General features: G+C 39.9%; 1 protein-coding gene across 3 annotated transcripts in view; it reads right to left on the minus strand.

Annotated features, from left to right (window-relative positions):
* The window catches only part of RIC1 (RIC1 partner of RAB6A GEF complex), a 107,074-nt gene that overhangs the window by 8,337 nt on the left and 79,663 nt on the right, over positions 1-19,074 (minus strand). For all 3 annotated transcript variants that reach the window (XM_088476582.1, XM_088476583.1, XM_088476581.1), the window contains exons 13-21: positions 18,157-18,195; positions 16,418-16,528; positions 15,138-15,227; positions 14,751-14,911; positions 12,308-12,443; positions 11,974-12,090; positions 9,684-10,412; positions 2,755-2,913; positions 38-174 (exon numbers count right to left, since the gene is read on the minus strand). In XM_088476582.1, the coding sequence (XP_088332708.1) occupies positions 38-174; positions 2,755-2,913; positions 9,684-10,412; positions 11,974-12,090; positions 12,308-12,443; positions 14,751-14,911; positions 15,138-15,227; positions 16,418-16,528; positions 18,157-18,195 (1,679 nt within the window). The remainder of the gene's footprint in view (positions 1-37; positions 175-2,754; positions 2,914-9,683; positions 10,413-11,973; positions 12,091-12,307; positions 12,444-14,750; positions 14,912-15,137; positions 15,228-16,417; positions 16,529-18,156; positions 18,196-19,074) is intronic.

Genomic DNA, 19,074 nt, shown 5'->3' on the forward strand with positions numbered 1-19,074 from the left:
AGTCAGAAAAATCTATGTATGAATGGTAAAGGCTCACCGCTTGCCGGCAGGGCCGGAAGGCATGCTCAGGGTTTTCTGGAGGTTAAACTTTCCCACAGGAAGATTCTCCGCACACTGGGACAAACTTATGCTGCGGTTCCTAAAGAATTCAAAGCCACCAGCAGAGCTGGGCTCCTGTACAAGGAACAGAAATGATTTTCACTCACAGAGGACATTGAGAAACCAGCTACATTTTACAATTCTGAGATGTATAGTTTTATGTATTTAAACATTTAGCATAAAATATAAATATCCTCCTAGACAGCTTCTTACAACCTTGCATACAATCTCAGTCCAGCTATCTCAAAGACACCAATGATTTATTAATTAAACTTCAGAACATTCCAGCCAAGATCATTTGTCTTTTATACACCATAGACGTAAAATCCCCCATGATGCAGGTTTGGCTCCTGATAACTGACAATCCTCTGTATAGGGGCCCTGATGTGGAGCTTTTTTTTTTTGGTTAAATTACTGGAGTTGACGCTGAAACTGAATTATTTTTTTCTTTAACGGGGCTCATTACATGCAACTAAAGAGTTGTGCGATGGGGTCATCTCTGGCCCCATCATTTGCTAAAAGTTTTATGCTTGAAGTAGAAAAACAAAAGTTATTTCACAATGAATTGATTAGGCAACATGTTTTACTGTATACTCGTTTTATAGAGGATTTGCTTCTATTGCGGATGGTCCTGAAAGATTCCTGGAGACTTTGTTGGAGGAACAAATCACCAGTTAAATTTACTTAATGTATGGATTTCACACAGATACATTAGTTAGATATTTGTATTAAAGTTTTAGATGGTAAGATTACAACCTCCTTGACTGTAACAACTGTCTACTTGCCTCCAGCTGCCATCCAATCTCTCTAAAAAAAGGGACGGTCTTTTTTGCAAATGCTGCGTGTCTGCAGGATCACAAGTGATGTTGCCAAGTTAGATGTGGGACTAAATAGGATGGTGGATACATTTTCATCACAAGGATGGAGAAAGATCTATTGTGGTGGGCCCAAACCAAGGCCTTGAATATTTCACAATTTTTGGATTCTACAAGCCCTGGCTGTTTCAACTGCGTAAAGTGTACCACCTGCCGGTTTATAGTAGCAGGAGATTCCTTTACTCACCTGTTTACAGGGAAACGTTTTAAGATTCTACATAGAGTCACCTTTACATCTAAATTTGTGATCTACTTAATCAGTTAGTACATACCTTCTCTATCCTAGGGGATCAATATTACATCTTTAGCTGATGGTGGTATTGATTTCTAGTGTAGGTTTTTCTTTGGGATTTGGAGCAATATTTTCATTGCATGTTATGCATATTACCTTAGATGTTTCAAAACAATAGGGGAGGATGTTTTTGCCCCCTCCTGTAACTTTATATGCATTTTATACATACAGTGGTATATTCACTGTGGATCTTACCCATCAGTTGCAACAGTACTGTGCACATCTCACAATTGCCTTAATGTGTGCATTCAACTTCATTGTTCAGCTTGCGGCGATCATATTGTGGACCATATCCCATTGCATGTCATAGAGACTGACATAGTTCCTTAACGCTAACACAGGGGTGGGCAATAAGCGGCCCTCCAACTGTTGTTGAACTACAAATCCCAGCATACCTTGCTACAGTTTTAGCATGGCCAAATAGCAAAACTGTTGCAAGACATGCTCCGCTAAAACAGCCTAGCGGGAACGCTAGATCCTTATAGTGCCATAAGTTCTATAGCTGGGCATAGAACTTACAAAATGAGGCCATCATTCCTAGCGATGATGGCTCACCCAGTCCCCATGTCTGCCCGAGGTTGGAGTATCCCCATGGTATTGCATGCGTTCCACCTGACGGGTAGATTCTTGGTCCCACGAGGTAACCTGTGTAAAAGTTATACTGAACGCTTGATGGTGTTTGTATACACCTGGTCTTGGGGTACGCTGATTCACAATTGTTTTAAATAAGGAAATTTGCCTCATAATAAAACTGTATCACACTATTTGCGACCCGTCTTTGTTCCCCTTCTTATCATTTGAGGAACAAGGGATATGCACGCTGGTGTGAGAAGAGGATAAAGTGACAAATTTTATTGGGCTGACTGTCTGGATTCTAAGAAGCTATTTCTACCCTTTTACCTACCGGTATCTTTGGAAAGGGGAAGTTCTCTCCCTATTAAGTACATTTCAGAACATTTTTTTAGTCCATGTATCAGCGGACATTTGTATCATATTATTATAAGACTGTGATCCCCAATTAAGGTTTTGCTCAGGGTTTGTTTTTCGTTATTTATTTTCATCATTTGGTGTGTCTAACAGGGTGTACACCAGAACCCTTTGTAGCATTTCATAATTTTAGAAGCGCACCTATTGTTACCCTTTTTTCGTCTTTGATAAACCCCACCCGCTCCCTTCTTTAACACCCCTTGCATCTTGTTCTGTCATGCACATTCAGCCTTGCAGGTCACTATTATTCTGCTATGTGCAACGGTTAAATACAGGTGGACTTGAAATGGGGCAGATATCTAAAGCTCATCTCCAAGGCAATAAAAGACCCAATACAATAAAAGAAGGGGAAGGTGCTATCCAGTTCAGCTACAATTCTATAGATTGCCAGGGAGTTCATACACCTTTTTTTTAATAGATTATAATCTCTATACACTTCTGAGATCATTCTTTTTCAGAATTCAGTGCTTTTGAATGAAAGGTAATAACAGTAAAGCTTACCTGTGAGGTGGGAGTGGGAGGAGGTGTCTCACATTCCCCAGAGCCAATAGCCTTTAAGAACCGTATCATGTGCCTGCAGAGATCCCACTTCCCCTGCTCCAACGCAGTATTAAAAAGGAGAGTTGCATGCTGCCTACTCACTGCTGCTGCCTCCATGTTCTGCAACAAAGACAGATGCTTCGGCTTACAAAGTTGATTAGGAAAGAACATGCAATCTGGTTTATTTTTACATACATGATATAGCCAGTGTGGCAAAGCCCTAAAAGCAGCTATACTGTATAGCGTTATATCCAGTGGTACAATGTTTGTTAATTCTTCATTTTTTCAAAGTTTTAGTATTAGGAAAGACAGCCCAATAGAACAAGTAGAATACAGATAACTTAGTTTGTTTTTAGTGCAGTTCACTGGGAATACACCATAATAAATTCAATAAAACAAAGGATGCACTTTGTGCATTACGTTAATTCTAGAGATTACATTAATGCTACAGAGAACAGTAAATCGATTCTACTTGCCCATCAAAACACACATTTTGTTTTCTATACATTGGAACTTTGCAAAAAATAAATAAAAAAAAATGTAGACAACTATACACTGATCCAATATTAAAGCTGGACATACACAAAGATTTCACAGAATAACGGTTTTCAAGGGTAAAAAGTAACACGCCGCTCTTCCACATATCTGGAAAGTGCAATAAGATTTTGTTATATACAGTTTTTATGAACGTTTCAGTTTCGGCCTGACAAGTTATTTTCCACTTTTCTCACAGGCACATGTTAAAAGAAAAACACAACAGATATAACACATTTGTAAAGGCATATACACAGTGAATGCAGTCTATAAATTGGTATCCCTATGCACACTGCTCAAAGCCAATTAGAAAAGCAGACTAACCGCAAGAGATGCAATTCCCTTTATTAATCTACAGGGGGATCAGCGATGTGCAGTAAGATGAGGCAGAGCCTTTCCCGTCATACTCCAGAGTTTTGACTACATAATATTTTCTTTACATTTTTCATATTTTTAAATATCCTCTTTGTCTTAGTCTAATAATTTTTATAGTCAAAACTCTGGAGTAAAAAGTATATGGCAGGTGAGGCACTGCCTCCCCTGTCTACCTTTTCCGCACATCCCTGATCAAATCACACCAATTTCCAGCTCTATATACTGCTGCACCTCTGTATAATGCCCACATGAACCCTCAGGATCATATATGTATGTGTAAATCTAGCTCAGATACTAGCCAGTGCCTCCCCAGCCATTTACCTCACCGAACGTCACTGAGGGGGATGCACTATAACACATTAACAGGATTACTACTAATTAGCTGTTGCTTGTGGCTTCACACATGATGAAATCACTTCTGCCAACATTCTTTTTTTATTTTAGGTGTATTAGTTGTATTGCTTTGCACTGGGGCCGTTGTGGGAGTGGCCCATGTGACCAGCAACGCTATACAGGCTGGTGGCAGCAGTGCATTCACCCACCACACACCTATGTCACTGTGTGCCCTGTGCTCAGACTACTATGTAGCCTATCCTATTCACCCACCACTCACACCAATGTCACTGTGTCCTGTGCACAAACTGCTATGTAGCCTATCCTATTCACCTACCACTCACACCAATGTCACTGTGTCCTGCACTCAGACTGCTATGTAGCCTATCCTATTCATCCACCACTCACCAATGTCACTGTGTCCTGCGCTCAGACTGCTATGTAGCCTATCCTATTCACCTACCACTCACACCAATGTCACTGTGTCCTGTGCACAAACTGCTATGTAGCCTATTCACCCACCACTCACACCAATGTCACTGTGTCCTGTGCACAAACTGCTATGTAGCCTATCCTATTCACCTACCACTCACACCAATGTCACTGTGTCCTGCACTCAGACTGCTATGTAGCCTATCCTATTCATCCACCACTCACACCAATGTCACTGTGTCCTGTGCACAAACTGCTATGTAGCCTATCCTATTCATCCACCACTCACACCAATGTCACTGTGTCCTGTGCACAAACTGCTATGTAGCCTATCCTATTCACCTACCACTCACACCAATGTCACTGTGTCCTGTGCACAAACTGCTATGTAGCCTATCCTATTCACCTACCACTCACACCAATGTCACTGTGTCCTGTGCACAAACTGCTATGTAGCCTATCCTATTCACCTACCACTCACACCAATGTCACTGTGTCCTGCGCTCAGACTTCTATGTAGCCTATCCTATTCACCTACCACTCACACCAATGTCACTGTGTCCTGCACTCAGACTGCTATGTAGCCTATCCTATTCACCTACCACTCACACCAATGTCACTGTGTGCCCTGTGCACAGACTGCTATGTAGCCTATCCTATTCACCTACCACTCACACCAATGTCACTGTGTCCTGTGCACAGACTGCTATGTAGCCTATCCTATTCACCTACCACTCACACCAATGTCACTGTGTCCTGTGCACAGACTGCTATGTAGCCTATCCTATTCACCCACCACTCACCCCAATGTCACTGTGTCCTGTGCACAGACTGCTATGTAGCCTATCCTATTCACCCACCACTCACCCCAATGTCACTGTGTCCTGTGCACAGACTGCTATGTAGCCTATCCTATTCAAGTGAATGTGGGCCCAAAGCATCTCTCCCCCCACCACACCTATCTCTTACATTGATGATGTTAATAATTGTTTTTTTTATTGCTCAGCTTTGATCTTGGTGAGATCAAACACAGCGCAGGTTATTTCTAACAGTTTCTACTAGAAAATGATGCAGATTTCATGAAATACTGTTCAACTTGGAACAAAGACAGACACAATGTTCTTATTATATTAGTATAGATAAAGACACAGACATGTACCCATGCACAGGGAAACCAATGCCTATAAATTATGACTGGCAGGGACAATGTATCTACAGTTAAGGGAAGATTAGGTGTTAATCCATTTCCCTTTTAGCAATTTGGATCCCCACATTAATTTGAGACCTAAAATACTCTGTAAATATACCAGTTACAAAATCCTGAATACACATGAAAGTAGCATCCTGAATTATATGCAAAACAGAGATGAAAAAATAAGCAGTCATTTTCAGAAATATGAATGATATGGATGTAAAAGTTAATACACAAAAAGCTTTTTGAAGCTACTACTATCATTTAGATTTTTCTTTAAATCAAAGAATTTTTCTATCGTAAGGAGAGAAAACCTGTTCTCTGTGAGCAACTATTTTAAAAGGCACATTCTGTACTGAAATCATATACGTGTTACTCTGCTACTGGCAAGGAGAGGCTCTCCTGCATTCAGCAGTCACTATCATGTTGCGTTAGCGGTTTGTTTTTTAATGCCAATACATTTGATATTCATATTTGTACTTGTATTTGGTGCTCATTGCACGCTTCCACTACCCACGGTAAATGAATGCACATACAACTAGATGAAAACAGAACGTTGCCGCTACATAGTTAGTAGCAGCAGTGGTGTGTATGGCAGAGGTTTCCAAACACTGTTCTCAAGGTACCCCAACAGTTCTAGTTTTAGAAATATACATGTTTGAGCACAGGTGGTTAAATCAAATTGACAGAGGTACTAATTAAGTTACCTGTGGTCAAGCATGGATATCCTTAAAACCTGGACTGTTGGGAACCATTGGTGTATGTCAAATCTAGAAAATGTTTTCTATAGTCAATCCAAATGCTAGTAAGCTACATGTAATTAACATCAGCGGGTACAAGATCCTAAATGTGATTTTCCAAATCCTATAATGCAGGTAATTAGTGGCTGATGAGTGGTCCTGCAGTGGGCTGCTTGAGGTCACCATTTCACAGATCAGTCAGAGGAGTTATCTTGGTGGCGAAAGGGAAAAAGAGGGAGGGAAGGGAAAATGGTCACCGCACCAATCAAAATAGATCTAAATGAAAGAGTAGAAATGGATATGCTATGTCCACCTCTAATGTGTATTAGGCACAACAGTACCTTTCATTACTAAGGGTGAAAGTGCTACTCAGAGTTAGTAAATTGGAGCAGAAAAAAGGGGGTATCAGTTCAAAAGGAACATCAACCAAAGAACTCTTGAAGGAGTGCACTATAATAGCCTAAATGTCTGTAATAAAACATAACTTTTATATCTGTACAATAATAATAAAATTGACTCACACAGATATCAAGATATCTGCCAAAAAGGGTGACAAGAGTGGGTAGAGAATCCTGGTTATAACAACCCAGATGCAAAAGGCGAATTATAGAAACAACATGTAATGGACATTACAACATGAACATGTAAGACAATAGTAAAATACACCAGGTCTAAGATGTTTCACTTATTGTATCCAATGAACAAAATGTGTAAACATGGAACAGCCCTAAATAATGATACCTAGCTAGGGTAGTAACAGAGGAAAAATGAAGAAATATGCAGAAAAGTTGGGGGTGTAAGACCCAGCACTAGGCTCTGCTGCTCCTTTCACAGTAAATAGTGGAGGAATAGGAGTGAGAGATCTGCTAGTGCGGTAAACCCCTAGAGATGTTAGTCAACAATGGTCCACGTCATCAACCCTAATTACTACTATTGGTTGTCTTACCAAAGATATTGGACAACAAATGAGTGAATCATTAGGTTGGTATACAGAGTAAGAAGATGGAACACCTCAGGTTGGTGTGACTGTTATACCCAACAGTAATCAAACATATGGGTTTACAATCCTTGGTATAGGAATATGGTAACTGAACAACATATAAACATAGGAGATTCACGGGTATATAGAGAAGTAGGGGCCAAAGATTCTGCAATTAGGCTCTGCTGCTCAGTCTCATACGAAGTCATAGAGGAGGAGGAGGAGGAGGAGGAGTGAGAGATCTGCTAGTGCAGTGGTCCCGAGAAATGTTAGTTAAACAGAGGTCCCCGTCATCAACCACAATTTCTGCTGTTGGTGGTCATACTTTAGGGCATCAGAGAGACAATCAATGAGAGAATCATAAGGTTGGTATGAAAACCACTGAGGAAATCTAGATGTAGTACATAAAGATAATGTCCTCTTCTATACAGAAAAATAGGGCTGTATGAAACACATAAAGTAAGAATCGTATAATCAACAATTATGTATATATGTGTATGCTCAATTTCCAATCACAGAACTAAGAAAATATATCGTATGGAACACCAGTAAATTGTTAATACGGTATTTGAAAGTATTTAGGAGGTCACACTAAGGTATAGATGGATGGTAAAGCAGTGCGGTAGGAGTTCTACGAGGCAATCATAGGAAAAATGATAACTGGATAATGAGACCCCTTTGCTGCTTGTGTCATTAGCATTTGATACCAATAAAGTTACACTTTCATCTTAATGATGCCTGTTATAGTAAGATAACAATAATATCTATTCACAGGGTATCTAACAGATTCTGACAGCTGAAAGTACATGTTATTCATAGGTATCGCGGAGACTGAACCATGCTGTAACAGCACACGTTAGATCAAGTTAAGCAAATGTTGCCTGTTTGTCAGTGAATGGTAACTCCTTTCACTTTGTATCTAAGCCCAAGGATCTGAACATACATAAGTCTCTGGCAGTGAGAGGGTTAAAATCAGATAAATCACTGTCGTTCTGAGTAAAAGAAACCATACTACATTATACTTAGTTAAAAGACCTATCATGTTTAATAATTGGAATACAATAAGACCTGGTGTAGGAGTGTCCCGTACTGCGCAGGACGTAAACTGAGCTAATCCCTGTGATTAAGCCCACGAGGTGAAACGCGCTTTGGAATGAAAAAAAAAACAGAGTTATCTTGGTGGCTCCTATCCCCAGAGTAATGTCTGTGTCTCACAGATTGCTGTAGGTCAAATATGTAACACTTGGTTCAGGCCAGCTGGAGAAATAGGGGTAAGGGTCACCAAATAAATATCAGTATGTGAGCTCCCAATCATTTCACTTATTAAATAACTACATATCACATTACCATGATTTACCAATGATAGCCTTCCCTTGGTGACATCATCACACTATCTGTGACATGACTAATTGCTTTCCAGCTATAGCTGGTAAGTACTATTAAACAATTTATGGATTGCTTTGCTATTAGGCATCTATGTAACATGAATTTAGTGATTAGGTCTGCCTCCTACTATTGTGATTGTAATTATTTGATTGCTTACAATATTTATATCTATTTATGATGATTTTTAAACAAATGTTCTTGATGCACACCAGCTGCAAATTTGCAGGCATCTTGGATGACTAGGATAAAAAGAGTGCTACGCCAGAGTAACATCACCTTTGATAAAGCTGCGGTTCCATGCAGCGAAACGCGTCAGTTTTGGCTCTTATGTGACCACCGTTGACTGCTAGGAGCATACCCATTTTCCCATACATTGGTGAGACTCTCAATTGCTGGAAATTGCTATTTGGACCAGGAACTGTGCCTAAAGGGACTACCATCTATGTGATAGCTCTGCAAGCAATGCAAATAAAGACCCTGCTTAACTAAACAGATACTGGAACTGGTAACTATAGCCCAAACGGGAGTGCACATCCCCCCTCACCATATAAGAAATTTGGGATTTGGAGTCTCCATGAGACAACTGTTTCATATCCATTTACAACTGCGACTGCAGTAAAATATGGTGGATCATTAACTTGAGACATTATCATTTGATATACCACGAATGCAGCAATATATGGTGGATCATTTTGAGATTCTATTGTGATTTTAGCATGCTTCTTAATACTATTGAGATCTGTGCAATAACTTGTATACATATTTTACATTTTTATTTTTCAAGTATATGATTAAATTACATGTATTCTATTTATACTGATTGTATTTAGATTTTTTGAGCGCTGGTACATTCCATTATCTGTTCTACAACATAAAACTATAATTGCAAAGATATGATGATATATGCAGATATGCCTACCTGAAGAATAATGAGATAAGAGGCAGCTGTGTCAAGGTCCTGAGCCATTAAACACTCTTCAAACAAGTCCTTAGGGTTGCCCACAGCAGCAAAAAGATAATTCCAAAGGGCATACTCAGTCTTCCTAGCACAGTGCACCACAGTCTGAAGGAAAAGGGGGAATTCGGTGATGAACTTGGCCACGGTAGGAAGTAGTGGGTCGGGAATAGGTTCCCGTGAGGTAGCTTCTTCTTCCAATACTTCATGGAGCATGAGTTCCAGTACATGTGGGAAGTAAGGTAAAGAGGCACATGAGTGGGCTAAGAGCAAAGCCTGCTCCCCTAGGTTCCTGACTAAAAGCTGTCGCAGGATATGGTGGAGGTAGATCTGAGAGGTCCTCTCTACAATACAGTAAGGGAACTGAACCCCCAAGTGTTCAGCAGGAGAGCTAAGGTGGTTTAAACAGTCATAAGCAACACTCTCATTGATAGCCCCGAGAACCAGGGCATCTTCAAACAGAACTGCAAGCGGGTAGATGTTTATGTGAAAAGGTAGCATTATACGTCTGGACAGAAAGGAATGTGGTTTACGATGATCTCTGGGAAACAAAGGAAGCCAAACTTTCATGCCTGCACCACCACAGCTGAGCCAGAGAGCCTCAAGGAGATGGCGTTTCTGCTTGTTGGCCCGACAGGTGCTCCAAACATTTTCCACAGACTGTGCTAAGACCACTGGAGCACAAAAAGGCAGCTTAAAAAAAGAACAAAGACACAGTAAGTACTCACAACTTTGCTTTCATGTTTTATTGCTATCCAGCACGAGATGCCATTTTAATAAAATGCTTCTGAATTCCCAGTAGACAAAGCGATTACATTCAGCATTCCAGTCTCCTTTTCCTTCTTTCATGAAAGCTGTTTCTATGCCATAGCAGACTAAAGGCATGGGATGGATTTTATTTTAGCAATACGCTATCTTGGGACTTCTACACTGCATTATAATAAATAAAAGTTTTATTACTTAACAACAAAAAATTGGAAACGACCACAATATTCCACTGACCGGAAATATCAACTATTCCCAGTTTTTGATGTTCAGAACGCTCATTACATTTTTGCAGCAGTGCACAAAAATATTTAGTTACTAATTGGTCCTTACTAAGAACTAGAATGCAAGTCAGAACCATTTTTAGTTAAAATAAATAAAAAATAAATCCAGAGCCCAGATTTATATGTAACATGTTGAGCAATTGTTAATTGCAAACTCTCTGATAACTTTGTATCTTGCTTTTAGTACATTCAATATCAACACTTCAGGCCGAATTCAATTCAGTGCGATGTTGAGGGAGCTCCCGCAGCTATTCAATTCAACGCGCTATTTGCCTGGTCGGGAAGCCGGCAAGTCTGAGAATGCCGGTTCTCACGTCTTAACTTGGGTGTTAAGGCGCGGTAACCGGCATTCTCCAACTAAAGTGCCGGGCGTACGGCTGTTACAGTCGCGCTAAGTCGGCAAGCAGCTGGGCGACCGGCACTTTTGTCCAATTTCCCCTCGCATCCCCCCGGGGGGTGCTAAAAGAAATCCTTTAGCCACCCATACAGCACGGGGTATTGAATAGCTTCGGGAGCTTCCTCCCGCAGCTATACAACATCGCACTGAATTAAATTCGGCCCTTTGACTGCTGACACAGTTTACAAAGTGAAAAACCAGCCATAAAAAGAGTTTCCATTATAATAGGGATAAGTATAATTGCTGCCAAATTTATAAATGACAGGTACTACTGTATAAGCAAATTAATGAAAAAATAAACAAATACGGAGATAACTATTAACATTGTGTTGTTCTGGCTTTTCCTCAGAGTTGCTTTTATGGGTAGAAAGCTGCCCGATATCTCTGTCCTCCTTACAACAGTCTCTAATACAGTGGTTCCCAAACTGGCAGGGGTGTCACAGGTTGGTGGTTCCAGGACCAAATGAATGGACAATGCGATAGCAGCCACCAGCACTGGTTTTGCCTAATCATATAATATGTGGATAAATGGAAGCACAACACCACAACTGAACCTAAGGATGACATATAAGCACAATTGATATCATTTAATAATATTTTCTGAATTTTTCAATAAGAAACTTTTTGCCTAGGGGTGCCATGAAAAACATGCTGATACTCTAAGGCGCTGTGATTCAAAAGTTTGTGAACCACTGCTCTAATATATTAACACTGCAGCACAGACGGTCAACTCTACTTTATTGCTAAAACAAAATATCCTGCAGAGGGCGCTAAACACATTCATTTCTCCCTCTGACCATTCACTTACAAGCTTGCGCTGCTGAGAGCTGGCATCTTTTTCACGAATTTGGGGACCTGAACGATCTCTCTGCAACATTATTAGTTGGCCTGCTAAATTCAACATAATGCTTTCTGCATCACATGCCTAAAATAGAAATATACATCAGATCATTAAATATCACTTTACTTTCACACTAGTTATATATTTAATGTTAGCCTGAAAAGCTGTAGTTATGTTAGAAATTGTAACATAATTTGACACAGCAAGTCTAGTAATCTTCAAAAGAGTTTTGTTTTTTATAACATATCTATACAAATATGAGATAGGGATTGCTTATACCAGGATAGCAGAGGCACCATACCTGTTGGGGCATTTTTAATGATATTCCAGTCTCTGTCCTCACTGATGTTAGAGTTACTGACACTACGAGTGATGGGTGGGGAATATAACGAGACATGGACACCTCCTGGAGGACTTGTAAGTATACCAAAGGATGACTGCAGTAAAGGAAACAAAAAAATATGAGGGTGCGACAAATTACATTCAGTCCAGATAACTATTAATATAACAAGTAGTATACCTAGGCCAGATCCTCAAACTCGTGCCATGAATCAGCAACAGGATCATCATGCTATATGCCCCCAACATAGGTAGCCAAATCACAGCAGAACCAGCCATTCAACTCTTATGCCAGGTACACACTTGGCCAATGGATCTGCCGTCCGGCTGAAAGACTGATTTAGTGTTTTGGTGATGCAGGTGTGCATACAGACTTACTGACCGATATGTCTGGCCACAGTAGTGACATCATTGTCAGTCATCCGTGCACACAGGCAGATGTGCCTGATGGAATGGGTATGTAATGCCAGCTGTCGGGATGCCTCCTGTCACAATCCCGACAGCGGTATCCCGATCGTTGGTATCCCAACAGGGGTCTGATAAGTATACCTATCCTCCCCCCTTCTCCCCCTAACCCTCCCTTCTTGCAGCCTAACACTCCCCGATAGTTTCTCCCTTAGTGCCTAACCCCCCCCCAGTGGTGCCTGACCGTAACCCTACCCCCTATGGGTACCTAACACTAACCTCCCCACAAAAAAACCTAATGCTAACCCTGCTAACTTACCTAGCTCTAAACCTCCCCCCTGCGGCTAACACTAAGGGCGCCCGGTTTACCTTCGTTCGGGCGCGCATCATCCAGGATTCCGGCGTCGGGATTAAGTTAGGCGTCTGTATTTCTACGCCTATCTTAGCTCCCTTGTCGGGATTCCAGCATTGGGATTGAGACCGGCAGCCTCTCATAACGACATCACATGCACGATATATCTGTTAACAGGTCAATCACAGATATATCAGGTGTACACAATGGTCGATATATCGTTCGTTGGCTGTACGAACTATATATTGTCTAGTGTGTACCCAGCATTAGGCTAAGCAGTTGCAGGCTTCTGACTTAAGGGTGGGTGGAAGCTGATAGCACACAAAGGCCAACCATGATCAACTTCCCACAGAACTTTGACATACCAACATTGGCAGGAAAATTATGTCCTGTCAGTTGTTTAACAGCAACAAGTGCTGCTATAATCCAGTGTGTCTGAGAAGCTTCAGCTCTAATAAATATGAAATCTAAAATAGTCTAATAAAATGTACATTTATTAGTCTTCCAAGGGAAGATATAGCCATAATGAAATCATAGGTTCAATAAATAAGATTGTGGTAGTCCCACATGTGAATTTAGTTAGTGTAGGTTGATTTAGATTACTGCATATTTGCAACAATTCAGTAAATGAGCCCAGTGTTACAGTGTTAAAAATTATAATTTTATTCTTTTTCTACAAGGATTTAATTGTACAGTTATGTATGCAAGTGAATATTGCCATATGTGGGAAGCTTTTAGACTAAATATTAAAGAACACGAATCATAGCTAAAACATACACATACATTTACAGTATGTACAGGTTGAGTCTCCCATATCCAAATATTCCGAAATACTGATTTTTTTTTTGGCATGACTGATATAATGAAATCTTTGATTTTTGATGGTTCAATGTACACAAACTTTGTCTAAGGCACAAATTATTAAAAATATTGCATAAAATTACCCCATCAGCTGTGTGTATAAGGTGTATATGAAACATAAATGAATGTGATTTATGTACACAAACTTTGCTTGAGCCACAAAATTATTGAATATATTGTATAAAATTATCTTCTGGCTGTGTGTATAAGGTGTACATAACACATAAATGCATTCTGTGTGTATAATTTGGGTCCCTTTCCCAAGATACATCATTATGGTATGCAATTATTCCAAACTACGGAATATTCCGTTATCCAAAATACCCCTGGTCCCAAGCATTTTGGATATGGGAGACTCAACCTGTACTACAATGAACAGAAAATAGTCAGATGGTTGAAGAATATCAGAAAAAATAATAGCTAGGGTGTGGTGAGATTTTGTGAGAGGAAGTTAAAAATCAAAGTATTATATACAAACAACTGTTAAAGACAAATATATAAAGTATATAACATAAAACAGGGGTCTTCAACCATGGCCCTCCAGCTGCTGTGGAACTACACAACCCAGCATGCACTGCTGTAGTTTTAGCATGCTGTAGCCATAGTTTTAGCATGCTGTTATATCAAAAAGGTGGCAGTACATGCTGGGATGTGTAGTTCCACAGCAGCTGGAGGGCCAAGGTTGAAGACCCCTTACATAAAAGAAATAAAGTTTCACATGTGTATTGTGATGAATATATCCTCATAACCAGGTCTAACAGAACCTCTGATGGCAATGACAACTCACCCTTCAGATCTTCTTTCAATACTATAAAGGCAGATGGAGCAGTCTGCTCGGAACAGAATCACCATATCTCTGAACACACTTAGAAGCAGTGTATCTAGCTGCACTTTAGTCACATGTGCAAAGGCATTGTCCAAATTGGACGTACGTTGGTAAACCCGTAGCTGAAGAAAACACAATAGCAAAGTGCCAAAATAGAATCAGGGTACATTTTTAACTGGGGGAAAATAAAATGACTGCACAAGATACAAATAGTAAAATAAAATAATAAAAAAAAATAATTATATATATATATATTTTTTTTTCTTTTTCATAGTGAAATCAACTTCTTATATACTCTATTCGCAAGATGGACCTGTGCAGTTTTGATCGTGTGGCATTTTCTCTCACCTCTTCCTGGTGATCATTTAAATTATAACATGCCAGAACAATGAACTCATTCCACCAAGCCAGACCTCCAGTCACAGTCATGTTCTGCTCCTGAAAATAAATTGACACAGATCAATGACCACATTGTTCCAGATTCAATATATGGGTATTTTTGGGCACTAAATACTGCACTCCTTGACATAAATTTTACTTAGTTTACTGAACATTTTTAAATCCTTGAAGAAAGAAGGCAGCAGACAGGTGTCTTTTGAAATAAGTTTTCAATTAATATTATATAGATTTAAAAAAAAAAAAAAATACAGATCTGTAGGATGAATGGTTACAATATATGACCAATCGCAAACTGCATGGAAGAACCAAACCTTCAGCTTTAACATAGAAACAGAATTTGATGGTAGCGAAACACTGAGATGCAACTAGTTTGCTTTTTGTGTGGTTCTTTTTAAATTCATTGTTCATAGTTTTTTTTATTATATACAGTATGTAAGTCTTAACAATAACCATATTTTTGTCACGTGTTCTCTAATTATTTTACTGTACACGTCTCCACAGCTGCTGGCGGACCATTCTGAGAACCTATCACTTTTTATGTAAAACCTACAGGCGTGTCACGTTCTTACTTGGGGCAGCCAGACAGTGTAATGGTTAGCATTATTGCCTCACAGCACTGAAGTCATGGGTTCGATCCCCACCACAGCCTAACTGTGTGGAGTTTATATATTCTCCCTGTGCTTGCATGGGTTTCCTCCGGGTACTCCGGTTTCCTCCCACACTCCAAAAATATATTGGTAGGCTAATTGGCTCCCAACACAAATTAACCCTAGTGTGTATGTGTGTGAGCATGTGGTAGGGAATATAGACTGTAAGCTCCACTGGGGCAGGTACTGATGTGAGTGGCCAAATATTCTCTGTAAAGCGCTGCGGAATATGTGTGCGCTATATAAATAACCGGTAATAAATAAATATTTTTGAGTTTAGAACCAAATGCAAATAATACTTTATAGGATATTGCATACCCTGTCTATTTTTAGGTGATGATTCTAACCATCGCCTGCAGATATAGCTGCATATATGTCAGGTGCGAATCCAGCATTAGTTGCAGGTGCCATTATGGCTTAGAGATGTGGTTGGCGGGATGCAAATCAGTCTCAGCTCATACCCTGCACTATGGTCTATGTCTAGGAGGATAACCAGGCTTAGTTATATTATATATTTATGTGTACCTACTGTACCAACATCTAAAAATACTTATACATGACTAATGCCTACAGATAACTTACTTGAGTAATATTCCCAAAAAGCTTCCATTTCTTTGTGAGCAATGAGTAATGTGCAAATCCAAATTTTCCAACAACAGCGACATTTTGCCCGGTCTTGTCTATGGCAGAATACTGCAAAGAGAGGAAGTACATGACTTCGTATCAATCACAACAAAAAAAACATTTTAATTAATTGTACATCATACAAATAGAAAAAAAAAAAAGACAATAAAATAAATCACAACATTACGCCTACAAAATAATATCCTAAAGTTTCACCTTATTAAGAATATTTCAGAGCTCACAATATTAAGTTTACAAATATTATTGAAAATATTTTGTACAAGCCTTAGAATTCACAATAAGCAAGGTCAGATTGGATGATGTAAATTGTTGACATGTAATAGTAACATATTTCCTGCTACAAACAGTGTTGAAAGGAGCTGAACTGCTCTATAGACATGAAGGGGAAAACATTCCTCTAAGTAACACTAAATCGCTTCAGGTCGCAGTAGTAGGATCATGCGGTTGTATGTGGCACCATCCACATACAACCACAAACAAATAAGTTTATACTTCTGATTTTTTTTGGAAATATATACCGATCAGCCATAACATTAAAAACCATATGCCTAATATTGTGTAGGTCCCAACACCTCTGAAGGTTTCCTGTGGTATCTGGCACCATGACGTTAGCAACAGGTCCTTTAAGTCCAGTAAGATACGAGGTGGGGCTTCCATGGATCAGACTTGTTTCTCCAGCACATCCACAGATGCTCGATCGGACTGAGATCTGGGGAATTTGAAGGCCAAGTCAACACCTTGAACTCATCATGTTCCTCAAACCATTCTTAAACAATTTTTGTAGTGTGACAGGGCACAGTACGCTGCTGAAAGGGGCCACTGTCATCAGGGAATACTGTTGTCATGAAGCGGTATACTTGATCTGCAACAATGTTTAAGTAGGTGGTACGTGTCAAAGTAACATCCACATGAATGTCAGGACCCAAGGAATCCCAGGATAACATTGCCCAGAGCATTACACTTCCCCCGCTGGCTTGCCTTCTTCCCATAGTATATCCTGATGCAATATCTTCTCCAGGTAAACGACACACACGCACCTAGCTGTCCACATGATGTAAGAGAAAACGTGATTCATCAGACAAGGCCACCTTCTTCCATTGGTCCATGGTCCAGTTTAGATGCTGAAGTTCCCATTTTAGGCAGTGGACAGGGCTCAGCATAGGCACTTTGACCGGCCTGCGGATACGTGTGTGTTCATATGTGCTACAGTAGCTCTTCTGTCGTATAGGACTGAACAAGGTAGCCTTCACTCCCTACGTGCATCAATGAGCTTTGTGTGTCCATGACCCTGTCGCCGGTTCACCGGTTGTCCTTCCTTTGACCACTTTTGGTTGGTACAGACCACTGCATACTGAGAACACTCCACAAGACTTGCCATTTTGGAGAAGCTCTGACCCAGTTGTTTAGCCATCACAATTTGGCCCTTATCAAAGTTGCTTAGATCCTTAGGCTTGCACATTTTTCTGGCTTCCAACACATCAACTTCAAGAACTGACTATCCACATGGTGCCTAATATATCCCACCCCTTGACAGATGCCATTGTAACGAGATAGTTAATATTATTCACTTCATCTGTCAGTGGTTTTAAGTGTATGGCTGATCTATGTGAGGGACCACCACTGAGGTGCCCCAATGAAAACCGCGCTTCTTAGAATTTAGAAACTTAACTACTCACCCGGATTGGCCAATTGCTCTCAAGGTAGGTGCTATGTACCTAAGGAGAAGTAAAACAGAATAAGCGAAATATGGTTACACTGCAGTGAAGGATAAAGCATACTGTTATCACAACTAAAGAGAACACATTTTTATCAGTGTTAGTTGAAATAAAAGATGTATAAGGACCCCACAATGCAGTAAGAGTTAGGAAATGTAGGGGCAGGGCAAGTAGACTGAAGATAGTTATAACACTTTTAGCAAGTAGGCTTATTCAGACTCTTCCATAATGCTGATAACTAAGTATTTAACTAATATTACCGTATTGTTTGGTACAATTCCTATAACTTCATGCACAGTAAAGAAATAGTTCCCTAGTATATAAAATTAAAGCCCGAAGAGGCTTTGAGAGTCAACCCTGTTTACTTATTCATAGTGGAATGATTTCCCTCCACACTGATACATAATTTATACCATACTGCAGTCATATGAGAACTGTGAAGGTGACCTGTGGATTCTCACTACCACTATCCAGGAACTGTATTTATAATTTGCGAGCCAAAAGCAATCAAACTGATTGCTTTAGAGTGAAGCTCCACATTACAAGTATTAACACGTTGCCTGTACAGTAAATGCATTACATTTGAAGCAAAAGGAAAGGCATCATGTAACTTACACATTCGAGTGTATGTCACATGCACTATAATGCTCGACTATCAAAATTTAGCTTTATGGCTACTGACTTTTTAAAAATGAAGTAATTTCTTCACATGAATCAGTTCATCATGTACGTGAGGTTACAAACAACAGCTCCTAAAGAAAACAGGGGTATGCAAGGGCTGGGCCAGATGTTGAGTTGGTACGTAGCAGATGTAATTTATGCTGAAAAACGTAGCACAGAAAAACAGCATACAGCCCATATGCTGGGGCATGTATGTCA

The sequence above is a fragment of the Taudactylus pleione genome, unplaced genomic scaffold (assembly GCF_031769625.1).
Source record: "Taudactylus pleione unplaced genomic scaffold, aTauple2 ptg000190l, whole genome shotgun sequence".
In the NCBI taxonomy this organism is placed as follows: Eukaryota; Metazoa; Chordata; class Amphibia; order Anura; family Myobatrachidae; genus Taudactylus; species Taudactylus pleione.